General features: G+C 44.3%; 1 protein-coding gene and 1 non-coding gene across 3 annotated transcripts in view; both read left to right on the plus strand.

The window, feature by feature from the left end:
• The first annotated feature begins 3,462 nt into the window (after window positions 1-3,462).
• LOC133260854 (U6 spliceosomal RNA) lies at window positions 3,463-3,570 on the plus strand. Its single transcript, XR_009740995.1, has one exon. It is a non-coding gene; the product is annotated as a U6 spliceosomal RNA (small nuclear RNA).
• A 7,737-nt stretch (window positions 3,571-11,307) lies between these two features.
• TERF1 (telomeric repeat binding factor 1) overlaps window positions 11,308-17,611 on the plus strand; it is a 43,525-nt gene continuing 37,221 nt past the window's right edge. For both annotated transcript variants that reach the window (XM_061438977.1, XM_061438978.1), the window contains exon 1: window positions 11,308-11,674. In XM_061438977.1, the coding sequence (XP_061294961.1) occupies window positions 11,368-11,674 (307 nt within the window). In that variant the 5' untranslated portion in view covers window positions 11,308-11,367. The remainder of the gene's footprint in view (window positions 11,675-17,611) is intronic.

Below are 17,611 nucleotides of genomic sequence, written 5' to 3' on the forward strand. Positions count from 1 at the left end.
CATGGACTGCAGCCTACCAGACTCCTCCGTCCATGGGATTTTCAAGGCAAGAGTACTGGAGTGGGTTGCCATTGTCTTCTCCATACTTCAAAACTACTTAACATACTTAAAAACTACTTAACATTAAAACATAAAAACTTAACATAAAAACTACTTAACATAGTTTTTTAAAAAAAACTGTACAGCATTAGCTTCAGAGCATCTCATTACAAGACCCCTTCTGAGTCCCTGAAGGAGTAACAGCTTTAGGCCCCACACAGTCCTGATCTGCAATCTGGGAACCGGTGGGGATTTGTGTTTTTTTTTTTTTTTTTGGCCAGGCCACTGGGCATACGGGATCTTCCCCAGCCAGGGACTGAACCCATGCCCCCTGCCTTGGGAGTAAGGCGTCCTAACCACCAGACCACTAGGGCAGTCCCAGTTCAGGGGTAGGGGGTCTTTATAGCCGCGCTCCACAGCAGCTCTCCAAAGTGGGGGAGTTAGGAATGTGCTCCCTCAACCCTTTCTCTCCTTCCCTGAGTCAACTATTAAAGACCACTGTACTCATTAGCTTTAAATAAACCTTAATAATCTCTGAACACACAGTTTAAATAGTAAGCCTAATTAAACCCATAACACACAACTTTTCATTTTGTGTGTTAATGGGAACACATACAGGAACTACTGAAATAATGACTCTCAATAGAAGAACAAAACTGGCATTTTTAGGTTCTAATTAAATTTTGCCTTCCAAATGTGATGTTTTTTGCTTTTCACTAAAAATAGTGAACTTTCAAACTGGAGAAGAGAATAATAAAATGCCCAAATAATTAAAAGGAAATACACACAAAGATGCCATCATTTCCTTTTGCACAGTTTCTCTTTTTTTGTTGTTTTTGGCTAACCATGGCTTGCAGGATCTGAGTTCCCCAATCAGGGATTGAACCCTGGCCCTTGTCAGTGAAAGCACAAGTCTTAACCACTGGACCATTAGGGAACTTCCTGTTTCAGTTTCTGATACTTATAGCATATCTAGAGTTGCATGAGCTATGGGAAACCCAGCTCCACCAAGGAGACAAACTAAGATAAAAATAAATAATAAATGTGAACATCCATTTACAAAAGCTAAATGTCTCTCTTAAATACCAGCTGCTTATTATTATTACCTTTGCTACTGTCATAATACTACTAGAGGTTGTCAAGAGAGTCTGCATGGACCACAGAACATTAAGTGCATAAAATCGAAATGTTTTTCACTTTCAGTCCTTCCAGGGTTAGGAATAGCAGAAGTTCTTCAAAGCCTTTAAAAATCAAAACCAAAAATACTTCCCTGTAGAATGTATGGTTTTAAAAAAAAAGCACTTGGAGCAGTAGAATTTCACCAGGACCTTGTATAGCACACTCAGACAAAAATAAGCCTTTATTTTCTTCCAAAATGCTCTGCAAAATGCCTACAACTGCTTAGTTACTACCAAGGGAAGATGTCTCCTTCTATTTTGGAGGTCCTGCAGTTTTCTCTCCCTAATTAGAGCTTCCATATTGTCTGGCCATCTGCTTCTGGGTTCTGCCCAGGTTGTGGTAATGAAAGGGGTATTTTATGATCTCATCCTTTTAGTGGGAGGATTGATTCTCCATTAGTCTGGTCAGGATGAAAGACCTTTGGGGAAGACACATGGGCCTCCACGGTGCTTGTTGTGTAAAAGCTAAACATTCCTCCCAGCTACAGAGGTTGTAGAAGTTCCTATTTGACCATCTCACAGCCAGCTAACAGGAAAATGCCATATGCAGAACAGTCTACCTACTCTCAACTGTTGTTCTTATGTTGTCTCCTTCTACTTGATTTTCTACTTGACAGAAACATTTGTATTCTGGCACAGCAACCCACTCCAGTATTCTTGCCTGGAGAATCCTGTGGACAGAAGAGCCTGGTGGGCTACAGTCCATGGGGTTGCAAACAGCCAGACATGACTGAAGCAACTGAGCACGGCACAGCACAGCCACAGGTGGCTTCTAAGGATTTGAAATGTAGCTAGAACAAATGAATAGTCAAAGTTATGGGTTTTTCAATAGTCATGTATGGATGTGAGAGCTGGACTATAAAGAAGGCTAAGAGCCGAGGAATTGATGCTTTTGAATTGTGGTGCTGGAGAAGACTCTTAAGTCCTTTGGACTGCAAGGAGATCAAACAGGACAATCCTTAAGGAAATCAACCCTGAATATTCATTGGAAGGACCGACGTTGAAGCTGAGCTCCAATACTTTGGCCACCTGATTTGAAGAGTTGGCTCATTAGAAAAGATCCTGATGCTGGGAAAGATTGAAGGCGGGAGAAGAAGGGGATGACAGAGGATGAGATGGTTGGATGGCATCAGCAACTCAATGGACATGAGTTTGAGCAAACTCAGGACGATGGTGAAGAACAGGGAAGCCTGGTGTGTTGCAGTCCATGGTGATGACTGAATGACTGAACAATAACACGTATTAGGTGCCCTCTCTCATGTTGAGTCATTTTGGCTGTTAGATACAGCTCTGCTTGGGTAACCACCCTAGACTAACCCTTTGACTCCAGTGTCTGATTTTTCCACATTCAGTCAGACACTCTGGTATGTGGTTCACAAGAATGTGTGGGTGTGTGCTAATTTGCTCCAGTCATGTCTGACCCTTTTCTACCCTAGGACCTTAGCCCACCAGGCTCCTCTGTCCATGGAATTCTCCAGGCAAGAATACCAGAGTGGATTGACATGCCTGCCTCCAGGGGATCTTCCCAACCCAGGGATTGAACCCTCATCTCTTACGTTTCCTACATCAGCAGCCAGGTTCTTTACCACTAGCATCACCTGGGAAGCCCTGTTCACAAGGCTAGCCTTCAACAGTTCATCTCATCCTGATGCAGGCATATTCCTCCTCCAATCAAGAAGTGAAGCCTACTTGTCCACCACTGAATCTGCAATGGCTTTATGGCTCCATTTGACCAACTAAGCATGGAAGAACGGATGCTGTGCTGTTCTGGGTTTGGGCTTCCAGAGGCCTGAAAGTGTTTGCTTTTGCTTATTTTACTTATTTACTTTTTTGCTGTGTGGTTTGCAGGATTTTAGTTCCCTGACTCGAAGAAGGCAATGGCAACCCACTCCAGTACTCTTGCCTGGAAAATCCCACGGACAGAGGGGCCTGGTGGGCTGCAGTCCATGGGGTCGCTAGGAGTCAGACACGACTGAGCGACTTCACTTTCACTTTTCACTTTCATGCATTGGAGAAGGAAATGGCAACCCACTCCAGTGTTCTTGCCTGGAGAATCCCAGGGATGGGGGAGACTGGTGGGCTGCCATCTATGGGGTCGCACAGAGTCAGACACGACTGAAGCGACTTAGCAGCAGTTCCCTGACTAAAGATTGAACCCGGGCCTCGGCAGTGAAAGCACAGAGCCCTAAGCCCTGGGTTACCAGGAAATTCCCATACTATTGCTTTTTAAAAAAATATAGCTGTCATGCTCAATTCATTTGGCAGCACATATCCTAAAATTGGAACAATACAGAGATTAGCATGGCCCCTGCACAAGGATGACATGCAAATTTGTGAAGTGTTCCATATTAAAAAAAAAAATTAAAAAAGCTGTCACAGAAAGAAGTCCAGGCTCTCCTACTCAAAAGAAAGGCCATGAAAGACAGACTCAGAAGAAGACACCATCCTCCAACTGAGTGGTGCCCTACTGTAAGCTTCCTGATTCATATGGGTTTAGTCCGAGCAGGTATCACATCAGCGCTCTGTGGGGAGCAAGGAGTGGAATCTTAGATTTTTGAAATCGGAAGAAATTCCTGAAACCAAAAGAGCAAACACACTAAGCCACATGCATGAATGTTACTTGTATTTGTGCAGTAGCTTTCACACCAGCTTCTTGGATCTCTGGCCCTCATCCCATCTCATGCTTGGCTCCTCTGCCTACTTGGATTACAAGGGAGCTAGTAAGAATTTCAGTTGTTTTTTTTTTTTAATTGAAAATCTTTGCAAGGGAGGAATTATACTATATATATATATTTTTTTAATCAAAGAATTTGTTACATAGTGACCTCTATGGAAAGAGTATAGGTATCACCAGGGCTGACAAAAAGTAGTCAATTCAGTCTGCTTAGTCAAATAATTGGTTAATTTGGAAAGGCAATGCTGGTCAAATCTTTATTTAGTACTAAGGTCCAGTTGTGGGCTCACCCGGTGGCTAAGCGGTAAAGAATCTGCCTGCAATGCAGGAGCCTTAGGGGATCCCTTAGGGATCAGGAAGGTCCCCTGGAGGAAGGCATGGCTGCCCACTCCAGTATTATTGCCTGGAGAATCCCATGGACAGAGGACCCTGGTGGCTATAGCCCATGAGGTCGCAAAGAGTCAGACATGACTGAAGCAACTTAGCACACACAGAAGGTCCGTTATACTCTGAATTTTTTCTTTTTAAAAAGATTTTATGGGACTTCCCTGGTGGTCCAGTGGTTAAGAATCCGCCTGCCACTTAAGTGCCCCAAAGCACAGCTACTGAGTCCACGCTGTTGAGCCCGAGGGTTGCAACTACCGAAGCCCTGGCATCCTAGGGCCTGTGCACCACGAGGAAGAGCAGCAGTCTTCACTGCTGTGCAGCCTTTTGAAAGGTTGCTGCTTCCAGTCATGTGTTAAGCCAGGATTCGTGACCTTCAGCGGAAAGAATTTTGATCCGGGGTACTTGGAGCTTTTTGTGTAGCAAAGTTGTTTTAAAGTGTAATAGAGATAGGGAAAGCTTCTGACATAGACATCAGAAGGGAACAGAAAGAGTGCCCCTTTGCTAGTTTTTAGCAAGGTGTTTTATGTCTGTTGCTTGGGTTAGTCACTCAGTCCTGTCCGACTCTCTGCAACCCCACAGACTGTAGCCCACCAAGCTCCCCTGCCCATCGAATTCTCTAGGCAAGAATACTGGAATGGGTTGCAATTTCCTTTTCCAGGGGATCTTCCCAACCCAGGGATCAAACCCTGTTCTCCTGCATTGCAGGCAGATTCTTTACCACTGGGGCCACAGGGAAACCCATTATGTTTGTTAGAAAGCTATTAATCAGATAAGAGAGACAGCTCAAGGCTAGAGGGAGTTTAGCCATCTCACAGGGCCCCTCTCCCACAATATACACTTTTGAGACAGGATGGCATGAGGTGTGTCATCCCCCTGGCCATAAAACAATTGAGAGGAATACTGGTTTGTTGAGCCATTATCAGCCCAAGGTTTAAGAAAAGAAAAAATTAATCTTAGGCAGAACCATTTTGAAGAAAGGCAAATTCCAAAGCAAATACACAGTTTCATTAACGTAAGAAAAATGCATTGGTTAGCTCAAGGCAGAACCAGGTGTCATCAACATAGAATCAAAAGAAGGCTCTTTTAATTTTGTGTAGAGTAGGGGAAAAACATCTGCCACTTGCAGTTTATTTTCTCCTGCCGCTTGGGGACCTTTGGCCTTCCTGCCTGTTACTCTCTCACTTTCTCTAGTTTCTGAAAGCGGGGCGCTCTCTGCTTGCACTGTGTGGATTCTCTTGTTGCAGAGCACAAGCTCTAGCTGCGTGGGCTTCAGGATAGCATTGCTGCACATGGGCTCAGTAGTTGTGGCACATTAGGCTTAGCTGGAGAAGGCAACAGCACCCCACTGCAGTACTCTTGCCTGGAAAATCCCATGGACGGAGGAACCTGGTGGGCTGCAGTCCATGGGGTCACGAAGAGTCAGACACGACTGAGCGACTTCACTTTCACTTTTCACTTTCATGCATTGGAGAAGGAAATGGCAACCCATTCCAGTGTTCTTGCCTGGAGAATCCCAGGGACGGGGAGCCTGGTGGGCTGCCATCTATGGGGTCGCACAGAGTTGGACACGACTGAAATGACTTAGCAGCAGCAGCAGCAGCAGGCTTAGGGCTCTGAGGCACTTAGCCCACTCTGAGGCATGTGGGCTCTTCCCGAACCCGTGTTCCCTGCATTGGCAGGCAAATTCTTAACCCCTGGAAAACCATGGAAGTCCCTCAACAGGATCTTGACAATTTTATTTTATTTCATTTTTTAGTTTTTTTGGCTCTGCCACGTGCAGCTTGTGGAATTTTAGTTCCCCAACTAGGGATTGAACCCAGGCCCTCCGCTCTGAGAGTGCAAAGTGCTAACTACTGGACCACCAGGGAATTCCCGTTGACAATTTTAAACAATGGGAGGAGAGAAGATCAACTGGAAAATCATTGTGAGTATCCAGAAGTTTAAAAACTGAAGAGAAGTGACTAGTGAGATGTGAGGAAAATTTAAAAAGGATGGATCCTATAAGTGAAATAAAGAAAATGTATCCAGGAAGAGGGTATGATCCACTGGATCAAGTGATACTGAGTTTACTGTAACCCTTAGAGATCAAGTCCACATGCACATGCATCTAACTCTTTCCGATCCTATGGACTGTAGCCCACCAGGCTCCTCTCTCCATGGGATTCTCCAGGCAAGGATACTGGAGTGGGTTGCCATGCCCTCCTCAGGGGGATCTTCCTGACCCAGGTATAGAACCCACATCTGCAGTGGCATCTGCATTGCAGGAGAGTTCTTTACCATTGAGCCACCAGGGAATTCCCCTTAGAGATCATGGAATCATCTTAATAGCTGGTATCTGTATATATTGGTATAGTAGTTTACAGCATTAAACTGTATTTATTGGTACAATAATTATATAGGTTGTCATGTGAAAAAAAGAGTGTAATGATAAATTAGAGCATATATTTTATGCTATGTTTTTCTTAGAAATTCATAATCCATATTAGTGTATAGATTAGTATGTAGCTCTGAGAAGTCCATGGGGGTAAAAAACTGATACTTTTTTAAAAACCAGAAATTTCCCTAATTGTGCTTTAGAAAGTTGTGGAGAAAGAATTCAAATAAAAATCTCTGACTCCAGAGCCTGAATTTCTACCTGTACTGTATTGAATTGTCCTACAGTTATAGCCACTAGCCATATTTGGCTATTTGAGCACGTGAAACATGACAACTCCAAACAGATGTTTATAAATGTAAAATAGATGCTGTATTCCAAAGACATTTAAACAATGTAAAATATCTCAATCATTTTTATATTGATTACAGGTTGAAATGATATTTTGGGTTGTTGATATTTTTGTTGTTCAGTCACTAAGTTGTATCTGACTCTTTTGTGACCCCATGAACTATAACCCTCCAGGCTCCCTCTTTCCATGTGAATTGCCAGGCAAGAATACTGGAGTGAGTTGTCATTTCCTTCTCCAGGGGATCTTCTCAACCCAGGGATCCAACCTGAGTCTCTTGCATTGGCAGGCAGGTTCTTTACCACTGAGTCACCAGGGAAGCCCTGATATTTTGGGTTAAATAAACTATGATATTAAAATGAATTTCAGCTTTTTCTTTTTTAAATGAAGCTCCTAGAAAATTGAAAATTTCATATCAGGCTCATTCACTTAAATAATTAGAGACTTGGGACTTCCCCAGCAGTCCATTGGTTAAGAGTCCTTGCTTCCAATGCAGGGGGTGTGGGTTCTATCCTGGTCAGGAAACTAAAATTCCACATGCCGTGAAGCAAGACCAAAAAAAAATTGTTTTTTAAAAAGAACGTTGAAAAAATTTAGCAGAGGCTTTAATAAGTAGAGACTGTCCATAGACTGTATTTCTTAGTGCTGTGCTGTCAAGAGATTTCCCCTTATTTTTTATTCAGGGGTAGAAAACATCACCGGGATACCTTGCATCATACAGAGTTGGCTCATTTCCAGGAGGAAATAGAAACAGCATTCTTCCTCTGGGTCCCCAGCTGTTTGTAGACATATCCTTATACTCCTATACAATGTTCTTATCGCTTTCACTTTGGGCAGATGTATTTTATTAAAAATACTGGCTAACTGGCAACTCGTTAAATACATACACCAGAAGACTTTTTTTTTTTTTTTTTTAAATAAAGCAACAAAATTATGTGATCACAGAGAGTCAGCCTGGACTTCAGCATTTAACAAACTGCATGCCCTTACAGGGTGCGACAGTACAACATTGATGCCTATTGTCTGACAGTCATATACTAATCTTATAATACATGAAATACCAGTCTAAAAAATCTCAAGGGGCCACCAAGATCTAATAAATATTTTCAAAGCTCTAAAGGATTGTGTTAGTCACTCAGTCATGTTCGACTCTTTGTGACCCCATGAACTGTAGCCTGCCAGGCTCCTCTGTCCATGGAATTCTCCAGGCAAGAATACTGGAGTGGGTTGCCATTCCCTTCTCCAGGGTATCTTCCCAACCCAGGGATCCAATCCAGGTCTTCCGAATTGCAGGCAGATTCTTTACCATCTGAACCATTAGGGGAGCCTAGGATTAGAATTGTCTAACATGTTTCCAATCCTGAAATCTGCTTCATTTTAGTTCCACACATTCCTTCAGATCAGATCAGATCAGATCACTCGCTCAGTCGTGTCCGACTCTTGAATCGCAGCACGCCAGGCCTCCCTGTCCATCACCAACTCCCGGAGTTCTCTCAGACTCAACGTCCATCGAGTCAGTGATGCCATCCAGCCATCTCATCCTCTGTCGTCCCCTTCTCCTCCTGCCCCCAATCCCTCCCAGCATCAGAGTCTTTTCCAATGAGTCAACTCTTCACATGAGGTGGCCAAAGTACTGGAGTTTCAGCTTTAGCATCATTGCTTCCAAAGAAATCCCAGGGCTGATCTCCTTCAGAATGGACTGGTTGGATCTCCTTGCAGTCCAAGGGACTCTCAAGAGTCTTCTCCAACACCACAGTTCAAAAGAATCAATTCTTCGGCACTCAGCCTTCTTCACAGTCCAACTCTCACATCCATACATGACCACAGGAAAAACCATAGCCTTGACTAGACGAACCTTTGTTGGCAAAGTAATGTCTCTGCTTTTGAATATGCTATCTAGGTTGGTCATGACTTTCCTTCCAAGAAGTAAGCGTCTTTTAATTTCATGGCTGCACATTCCTTCAGTCCTTACTAATTTACAAATTCTGCAAAGGGAAGAACTCTTTATGAGTAAGAAGCTTCTTTACCAGTAATGTTACATTGTGTCCACTGCCTCAAAGTGGAGTGGAAATCTGACCCTCATCTAGGGTCATTTTCTTTATACCTCATCTTTTATTTCCTTAGGCCTAGTCCTCTATATTGTTTATAAATAGGACTTACTTTTCATGGGACTACTGGAGTCTGAAGGAACAATTCCTTCTGACTCACTACTCTTTTTCTGAGTAGCACAAATGTCCTGCTTTTCCAGCTAATGTTACTGAGCCCTTACCTAGTACCTGGTTTCCTTTTAACGTCTTTACATTTATCAATTCCTTTAATCTTTCCAAGGAGGCTGCAATGATGGTATTACTAGTATACCAGTAAACAGAGAGAAAACCGAGGCATAGTTAATCCAAGGTCACACAGCTAATAGGTATATATGGTAAGGGAATCCCAACCTAGGTATTCTTTTTTTTTTTTAAACATATTTATTTATTTAGCTGTGCCAGGTCTAGGTGTGCCAGTGATAAAGAACCAGCCTGCCAATGCAGGAGACATAAGAGACATGGGTTCAATTCCTGGATCAGGAAGATCCCCCAGAGAAGGAAATGACAACCCACTCCAGTATTCTTGCCTGGAGAATCCCATGGACAGAAGAACTTAGGAGGCTATGGTCCATAGGGTCACAAAAAGTTGGACACAATTGAAGTGACTTAACACACACAAACGTGCCAGGTCTTAGCTGCAGTGGGCAGGATCTTCAATGATCATTGTGCCAGGGTTCCAACCAGGTCCCCTGCATTAGCAGCACAGAGTCTTAGCCACTGCATCACCAGGAAAGTCCCCAACTTAGGCATTCTTAAGGGCTGCAATATAGTCCTTTGATGACTCAACATTTCAGTCTTAAGGCAATAATAAATGTGAAAAATTAAAATATAAAGGGTTTGACAACACTGGATATGTTATAAACAGGGTTTTAAAGGAAGCTTTTTATTCGATTATAACTCACATACTGAAAAGTGCATATATCATGTTCCATGAATGTTCATAAAGTGACCACTGATGCAACTGTCACCTACATAGAAAAATAGAACATAACCAGGCTCCTCTCCCCTCAGTCCCCTCTTGTGCTCCAAGGTAAGTTTGAAAATTCAAAATAAGTATTCACTTATTGTTGTGAATACAGGAAGCCACGGGGCTTCCCTGGTGGCTCAGACAGTAAAGAATCTGCCTGCAATGTGGGAGACCTGGGTTGGATCCTGGGGTTGGGAAGATACCCTAGAGAAGGGAATGGCAACCCACTCCAGTATTCTTTCCTGGAGAATCCCATAGACAGAGGAGTCTGGGAGGCTACAGTCCACAGGGTTGCAAAGAGTCAGAGGCTACTAACACTTTCACTTTTCTGTTGTACAAGCTGAATTTTTATCATCTATTTCAGGTCCTGACTGAAATTCTTTTCCATAATAACCTACTCTTTCTAGAGCAATAATTTCAAAATTTGGTCCCCAAACTGGCAGCCTTAGTATCACTCACCTGCGAACAAAGGACTTGCAGATTCAAGGATCCCAATCCAAACCTACAGGACAAAAATTATAGGTGTGATGCCCAACAAGCCTCGGGACTGATTCTGGCGCTCCTTAAGATTGGAAAAGCACGAATCTGTCTGTTGAAAGAGTTTTGCTTCCTGATTGCATAGTAACTGTTAAGAGTACACTAGGATTTTAAGTCTTATGCTCGAAAAATAGTGACATTTTAATTATCTATCTCTTTTGAAGCACAAACGGGTAAAATGTTTTTCCATTTTAACTGGAAAAGTTAAAAATGTTTTTTCTAGTTAAAACACCTCCCCCACCTGGAGGTTGGGGAACTATTCTATTCTTGTGCTAAAATGCAACATCCTCTAGAACAATACGGTTAGTTAAAATGGAAAAGACCCCGATGCTGGGAAAGACTAAAGGCAGACTGACAACAGAGGACGAGACAGTTGGGTGGCATCGCTGACTCAACAGACAGGAGTTTGAGCAAGCTCCGAGAGATGGTAAAGGACAGGGAAGCCGGGGGTGCTGCAATCCATGGGGTCGCAAAGAGTCGGACACGACTGAGCCACTGAACAAAACCACCTCCAGTCCTCTCCGGGTCTAGCCTGAACTCGTCTACTTTACCAACAAAGCGGCGCTGCAGGGTGGCGGGTGAATTCAACATGCAGAGGCTGGAGCAGGTCTCGGCCAATCCGAAGCCAGGCTCGAGCCGCTCGCCCATCCCGGCGGTGTGTGATTGGTGTTTTCTCTCAGGCGGAAGAGGCCTCCCGCCGTGGGCTCGCCCCGTGCGGCGCGAGCCAGTAGTCGCTCTGCGCCGGAAAGGCCAGAAGCTGCGCGAGCTGTTTAACATGGCGGAGGATACCGCCTCTGCGGCTCAGAGCCCGCGAGGGCGTGCGGACGGGGAGGATGCAGGTTCCCCGGGGGAGCGGGTGGCGGACACGGTGACAGATGATCAGGAGCAGTTTGAATGCCAAGAACTGCTCGACTGCCAGGTACAGCCGGGGGTCCCTGAGGAGGAGGAGGAAGCGGGCCTGATGGCTGAGGCAGAGGCGGTAGCTGCCGGCTGGATGCTCGATTTCCTCTGCGTTTCGCTTTGCCGGGCTTTCCGTGACGGCCGCTCCGACGACTTCCATCGCACTCGCGACAGCGCCGAGGGTGAGTGCTGGGCGCGCCCGGGCCGGGAGCGGGAACCGCGGTGGGCGACTGAGGCCTGGTTTGCAGCGCTGTACCTCAGGGGTCGGGGATCTGGCTGCTTGCTGAGGGCCCCGGGCGCGAAGTCAATCGTTGGTTTGAATCCCGCCTCCGCCTCTCATGGGCTCCTCAGTTTTTCTCAGATTCATAAATTTTACTAGTTGGTAAAATGAGAATAACCCGTTGAGTTGATAAAAGGATTCAGTTCAGTTCAGTCCCTCAGTCGTGTCCGACTCTTTGCGACCCCATGAATGGCAGCATGCCAGGCCTCCCTGTCCATCAACAACTCCGGAGTTCACTCAAACTCATGTCCATCGAGTCAGTGATGCCATCCAGCCATCTCATCCTCTGTCGTCCCTTTCTCCTGCCCCCAATCCCTCCCAGCATCAGAGTCTTTTCCAATGAGTCAACTCTTCGCCTGAGGTGGCCAAAGTACTGGAGTTTCAGCTTTAGCATCATTGCTTCCAAAGAAATCCCAGGGCTGATCTCCTTCAGAATGGACTGGTTGGATCTCCTTGTAGTCCAAGGGACTCTCAAGAGTCTTCTCCAACACCACAGTTCAAAAGCATCAATTCTTCGGCGCTCAGCTTTCTTCACAGTCCAACTCTCACATCCATACACGACCACTGGAAAAACCATAACCTTGACTAAAGGGATCTTTGTTGACAAAGTAATATCTCTGCTTTTCAATATGCTGTCTAGGTTGGTCATAACTTTCCTTCAAGGAGTAAGCGTCTTTTAATTTCATGGCTGCAGTCACCATCTGCAGTGATTTTGGAGCCCCCCAAAATAAAGTCGGACACTGTTTCCACTGTTTCCCCATCTATTTCCCATGAAGTGATGGGACCAGATGCCATGATCTTCATTTTCTGAATGTTGAGCTTTATGCCAACTTTTTTACTCTCCTCTTTCACTTTCATCAAGAGGCTTTTGAGTTCCTCTTCACTTTCTGCCATAAGGGTGGTGTCATCTGCATATCTGAGGTTATTGATATTTCTCCCGGGTGCTTGCATTTCTTGCTTTTTTCTGAGGTACTCCTGTAAAAGTTTTTTTTTTCTTTTAGCAAGTCACTGAGACCTTGTTTTGTATTACTCTATGAGCTGTTTAAACCTCATTGACCCTGTGTGTGTGCAAGTCGCTCTGTCGTGTCTGACTCTTTGCGACCCCATTGTCTATACAGTTCATGAAATTCTCCAGGCCAGAATACTGGAGTGGGTAGCCTTTCCCTTTTCCAGGGGATCTTCCCAACCCAGGGATCGAACCTAGGTCTCCCGCATTGCCGGCGGATACTTTACCAGCTGAGCCACAAGGGAAGCCCTCATTGAGCCTGCTGCTCAGTATAGGCTTCACAATGAAAGTAACTGACAATGAAGTCTACCACCTATGCAAGAAAGCCTGTGAATGATGGGCAAAGATATTGATGCCTACAGAAGGCTAGCTGGCTTTTTGAATGATAACTGAAAGATACTCTGGTATTAATATTTATTGGAGTTGGCTCTCAGCTTATTGCAGCAGACCACAACCCCAAGATAGAATTTAATAGAAAATTAAATATTTCAGAAAACCATGTTGACACATTTTAGCTTCACAGTTATCCCATGAGTGAGGTGAGTAAAATCTCAGTTTATGGAGAAGTGATCTAAACAACCTAAAGCATTGATAGGTTAAGAGGGTTGGTCCAGACACCTGCCTTATCTTCCAGTCCAACAACCTTTCCCCTATATCACAGATAACACTAGAGACAGGGTTCAGTTCAGTTCAGTTGCTCAGTGGTGTCCGACTCTTTGCAGCACACCAGGCTCCTCTGTCCTTCACTGTCTTCTGGAGTTTGTTCACTCATGTCCATTGAGTCAGGATGCTATCCAACCATCTCATCCTCTTTCATCCCCTTCTCCTGCCTTCAATCTTTCCCAGCATCAGTCTTTTCCAGTGATTCAGTTCTTCTCATCAGTTGGCCAAAGTTTTGGAGCTTCAGCTTCAACATCAGTCCTTCCAGTGCATTCAGGTATTGGTTTCCAATACCATTTTCCATAGAAATGGCCTGATTCCAGGACAGGGACAGGAAATATACAACTTGAACCTGGAGCATCTTGTGACAAAAGTAGGGCAGTACTAAAAGCAAAACAAAACCCCCAAAGAAACAAAGCTCCACAGTTATGGCAGCACAAAGGGGCACAGGAGCCAACTGCAAGAGTTCCCAATAGCCCTGGCAGACATAAGCAAGAAAATGAAAATACGGTTGACCCTTAAACAACACAGATTTGAACTGCACCTGTCTGCTTACAAGCCAGTTTTTTTTTCTCAGTAGTAAATACTGCACTACTACACAATCTGGTTGGTTAAACCATGCATTCAGAGGATCGACACTGGAATTTTCAACTGCTTGGAGCGTCAGTGTCTCTAACCCCCTCATTGTTAAAGGGTCAACTGGAGTTTTGGATTATAACCCAAATTATTTTAAAACATCCATAAAGTCCACACTGATGTAAATAAATGCTGGGATAAATAAAGTGGGAGAAGAGACAGATGTCCAATGCAGAAGAATTCCAGGTAATTCATGTTTCTACTCTGTTCTCAAGGAGGTGGAGTGTAAGTCCGCACTCCTAAAATGTGGGCTATATAGAGCACAGTATAGAAAGGGGAAGAGAGTAGAGAAAACTGACAAATACTGCCTCACCCAGGTACTCAAGGTCAGCATCAACAGTGATAGTTGGTAGCATGTACACTTGATATAATGTGATGAAAGTGGTACTCTGCCACTGTAATCTTCCTCTCCAAACCCCATAACCCTAGTCTAGTCATGAGAAAAATATCAGACAAATCCTAATAGAGAGATGCAGTTTACAAAATACCTCAAAACCCCCAAGGTCGTCAAAACCAAGGAAAGACTGAGAAACTGTTATAACCAGGAGATGCCCAAAGTGACATGATGACTAAATGTAACGTGGTACTCTTTGACTGTGTGGATCTCAACAAACTGTGGAAAATTCTAAAAGAGATGGGAATACCAGACCACCTGACCTGCCTCCTAAGAAATCTGTATGCAGGTCAAGAAGCAACAGTTAGAACCAGACATGGAACAACAGACTGGTTCCAAATCAGGAAAGGAATACATCAAGGAGGTATATTGTCACCCTGCTTATTTAACTTATATGCAGAGTACACCATGAGAAATGCTGGACTGGATGAAGCACAAGCTGGAGTCAAGATTGCCAGGAGAAATATCAATAAAGATATGCAGATGACACCACCCTTATGGCACAAAGCAAAGAAGAACTAAAGAGCCTCTTAATGAAAGTGAAAGAGGAGAGTAAAAAAGTTGGCTCAAAACTCAACATTCAGAAAACTAAGATCATGGCATCTGGTCCCATCACTTCATGGCAAATAGATGGGGAAACAATGAAAACAGTGAGAGGCTTTATTTTGGGGGGCTCCAAAATCGTTGCAGATGGTGACTGCAGCCATGAAGTTAAATGATGCTTGCTCCTTGGAAGAAAAGCTATGACCAGCCTAGACAACATATTAAAAAGCAGAGACATTACTTTGCCAACAAAGGTCCGTCTAGTCAAAGCTATGGTATGAGTAGTTATGTATGGATGTGAGAGTTGGACTGTGACAAAAGCTGAGTACCGAAGAATTGATGCTTTTGAACTGTGATGTTGGAGAAGACTCTTGAGAGTCTCTTGGACACAAGGAGATCCAACCAGTCCATCCTAAAGGAAATCAGTCCTGAATATTCATTGGAATGACTGATGCTGAAGCTGAAACTCCAATACTTTGACCACCTGATGTGAAGAATTGACTCATTTGAAAAAACCCTGATTCTGGGAAAGATTGAAGGTGGGAGGAGAAGGGAACGACAGATGATAAGATGGTTGGATGGCATCACCGACTCAGTGGGCATGAGTTTGAGTAAACTCCGGGAGTTGGTAACAGACAGGGAGGCCTGGCGTGCTGTAGTCCATGTGGTCGCAAAGAGCTGGACACAACTCAGTGACTGAACTGAACTGAACCCTGGATGGGAACCTGCAGCAGAAAACGGATATTAAGTAAAAACTAAAGAAATCTGAGTAAAGGTGGACTTTAGATAATAATGTATCGATATTGGTTAATTAATGTAACAATGCTAATGTAAGATGCTAATGACAGGGTAAACTGGATGGAGAGTATTATATGGGACCTCTCTACTATCTTGGGGCTTCCCAGGTGGCACTAGTGGTAAAGAACCCATCTGCCAGTGCAGGAGATGTAAGAGACACGGGTTTGATCCCTGGGCGGGAAGATCCCCTGGAGGAGGACATGGCAACCCACTCCAGTATTCTTGTCTGGAGAAGCTCATGGACAGAGGAGCCTGGTGGGCTACAATCCATGGGGCACAAAGAGTTGCACACGACTGAAGCAACCTTGCATGCACCACTCTATTATCTTCCCAACATTTTGTAAATTTAAAACCATTCTAAAAAAAAAGAAGTCATTTAAACAAAAAACAAAGACCTTTTAAGGTTCTCGCCCAAGACCCAAGGAATAATCTAGGTCACCTCCATTATTTTAAGGTTCAGTTCAGTTCAGTCGTTAAGTCGTGTCCGACTCTTTGCAACCCCATGAATCGCAGCACGCCAGGCCTCCCTGTCCATCACCAACTCCTGGAGTTCACTCAGACTCACGTCCATCCAGTCAGTGATGCCATCCAGCCATCTCATCCTCTGTCGTCCCCTTCTCCTCCTGCCCCCAATCCCGCCCAGCATCAGAGTCTTTTCCAATGAGTCAACTCTTTGCCTGAGGTGGCCAAAGTACTGGAGTTTCAGCTTTAGCATCATTGCTTCCAAAGAAATCCCAGGGCTGATCTCCTTCAGAATGGACTGGCTGGATCTCCTTGCAGTCCAAGGGACTCTTCAAGAGTCTTCTCCAACACCACAGTTCAAAAGCATCAATTCTTCGGTGCTCAGCTTTCTTCACAGTCCAACTCTCAAAGGCACCAAAATCCAGAAAGAGTAAACTCTTTTCCAAGTTGCATCGCTGAATCAATGACAGATACACAAACTGTGAAGTTAACATTGTCTCTGTATGCCATTTTTGACTGACAGGCTCCATTTTATCTCTTATAGAATTACATTTACTACACTTTTCAAGAATGTAAACATATGCAACTCTAGATGCTTACTAGAAATTCTTAGCTTTTTCATTCAAATTCAGAATTGTTCTCCCACCTCACTTGTGTCAGATAATGCCTTTTCCAGACTGATACTCCTAACTTGTCTCCATCGGGGGAGGCAGTGTAGGATTGTGATTAAGAGCTTGGGCTCCATCGTTAGTTGTCTGTGGTTTTTTGTTTGTTTTTGTGAGTGTGTATGTCTGTGTTTTTGGCTGCACAGCTTGTGGGATCTTAGTTCCCTGATTCCCTGACCAGGGGTGGAATTTGTGCCCCTTGCAGTGGAAGCACAGAGTCCTAACCACTGGACCACCAGGGAATCCTTGTAAATTGTCTGAGTTTGATTCCTGGCTCTGCTTATTTAACATCACAAGCCTTGAAGCAGGGACTTGATACCACCAGTTTCCACATCTGTAAAATGGTAGTGATAATGGTGTCTACCTCATAGAGCTGTTCAGAGAAGCAGATGAACTGGTATTTGTAAAGCAAGGTTTCTCCAGCTCAGCATGTTGACATTTTGTACCACATAATTCTTTATTCTGTGTGTGCTTGAGGGTGAAGAGGGGACAGGGTGGAGGTCACTGGTGCGTTGTAGGATCCCCGACCTCAACCGGTAGGTGCAGTAGCAGCCCCCTCCCACTCAATCAGAATGTCTCAATGTGACAATCAGAAATGTCTCTGGACATTGCAAAGTGTCCCTTAGGGGACAGAGTCACAACACCCCCAGTTGAAAACCACTGCTCAGGGCTTAA

This window comes from Bos javanicus, chromosome 14 (assembly GCF_032452875.1).
Source record: "Bos javanicus breed banteng chromosome 14, ARS-OSU_banteng_1.0, whole genome shotgun sequence".
In the NCBI taxonomy this organism is placed as follows: Eukaryota; Metazoa; Chordata; class Mammalia; order Artiodactyla; family Bovidae; genus Bos; species Bos javanicus.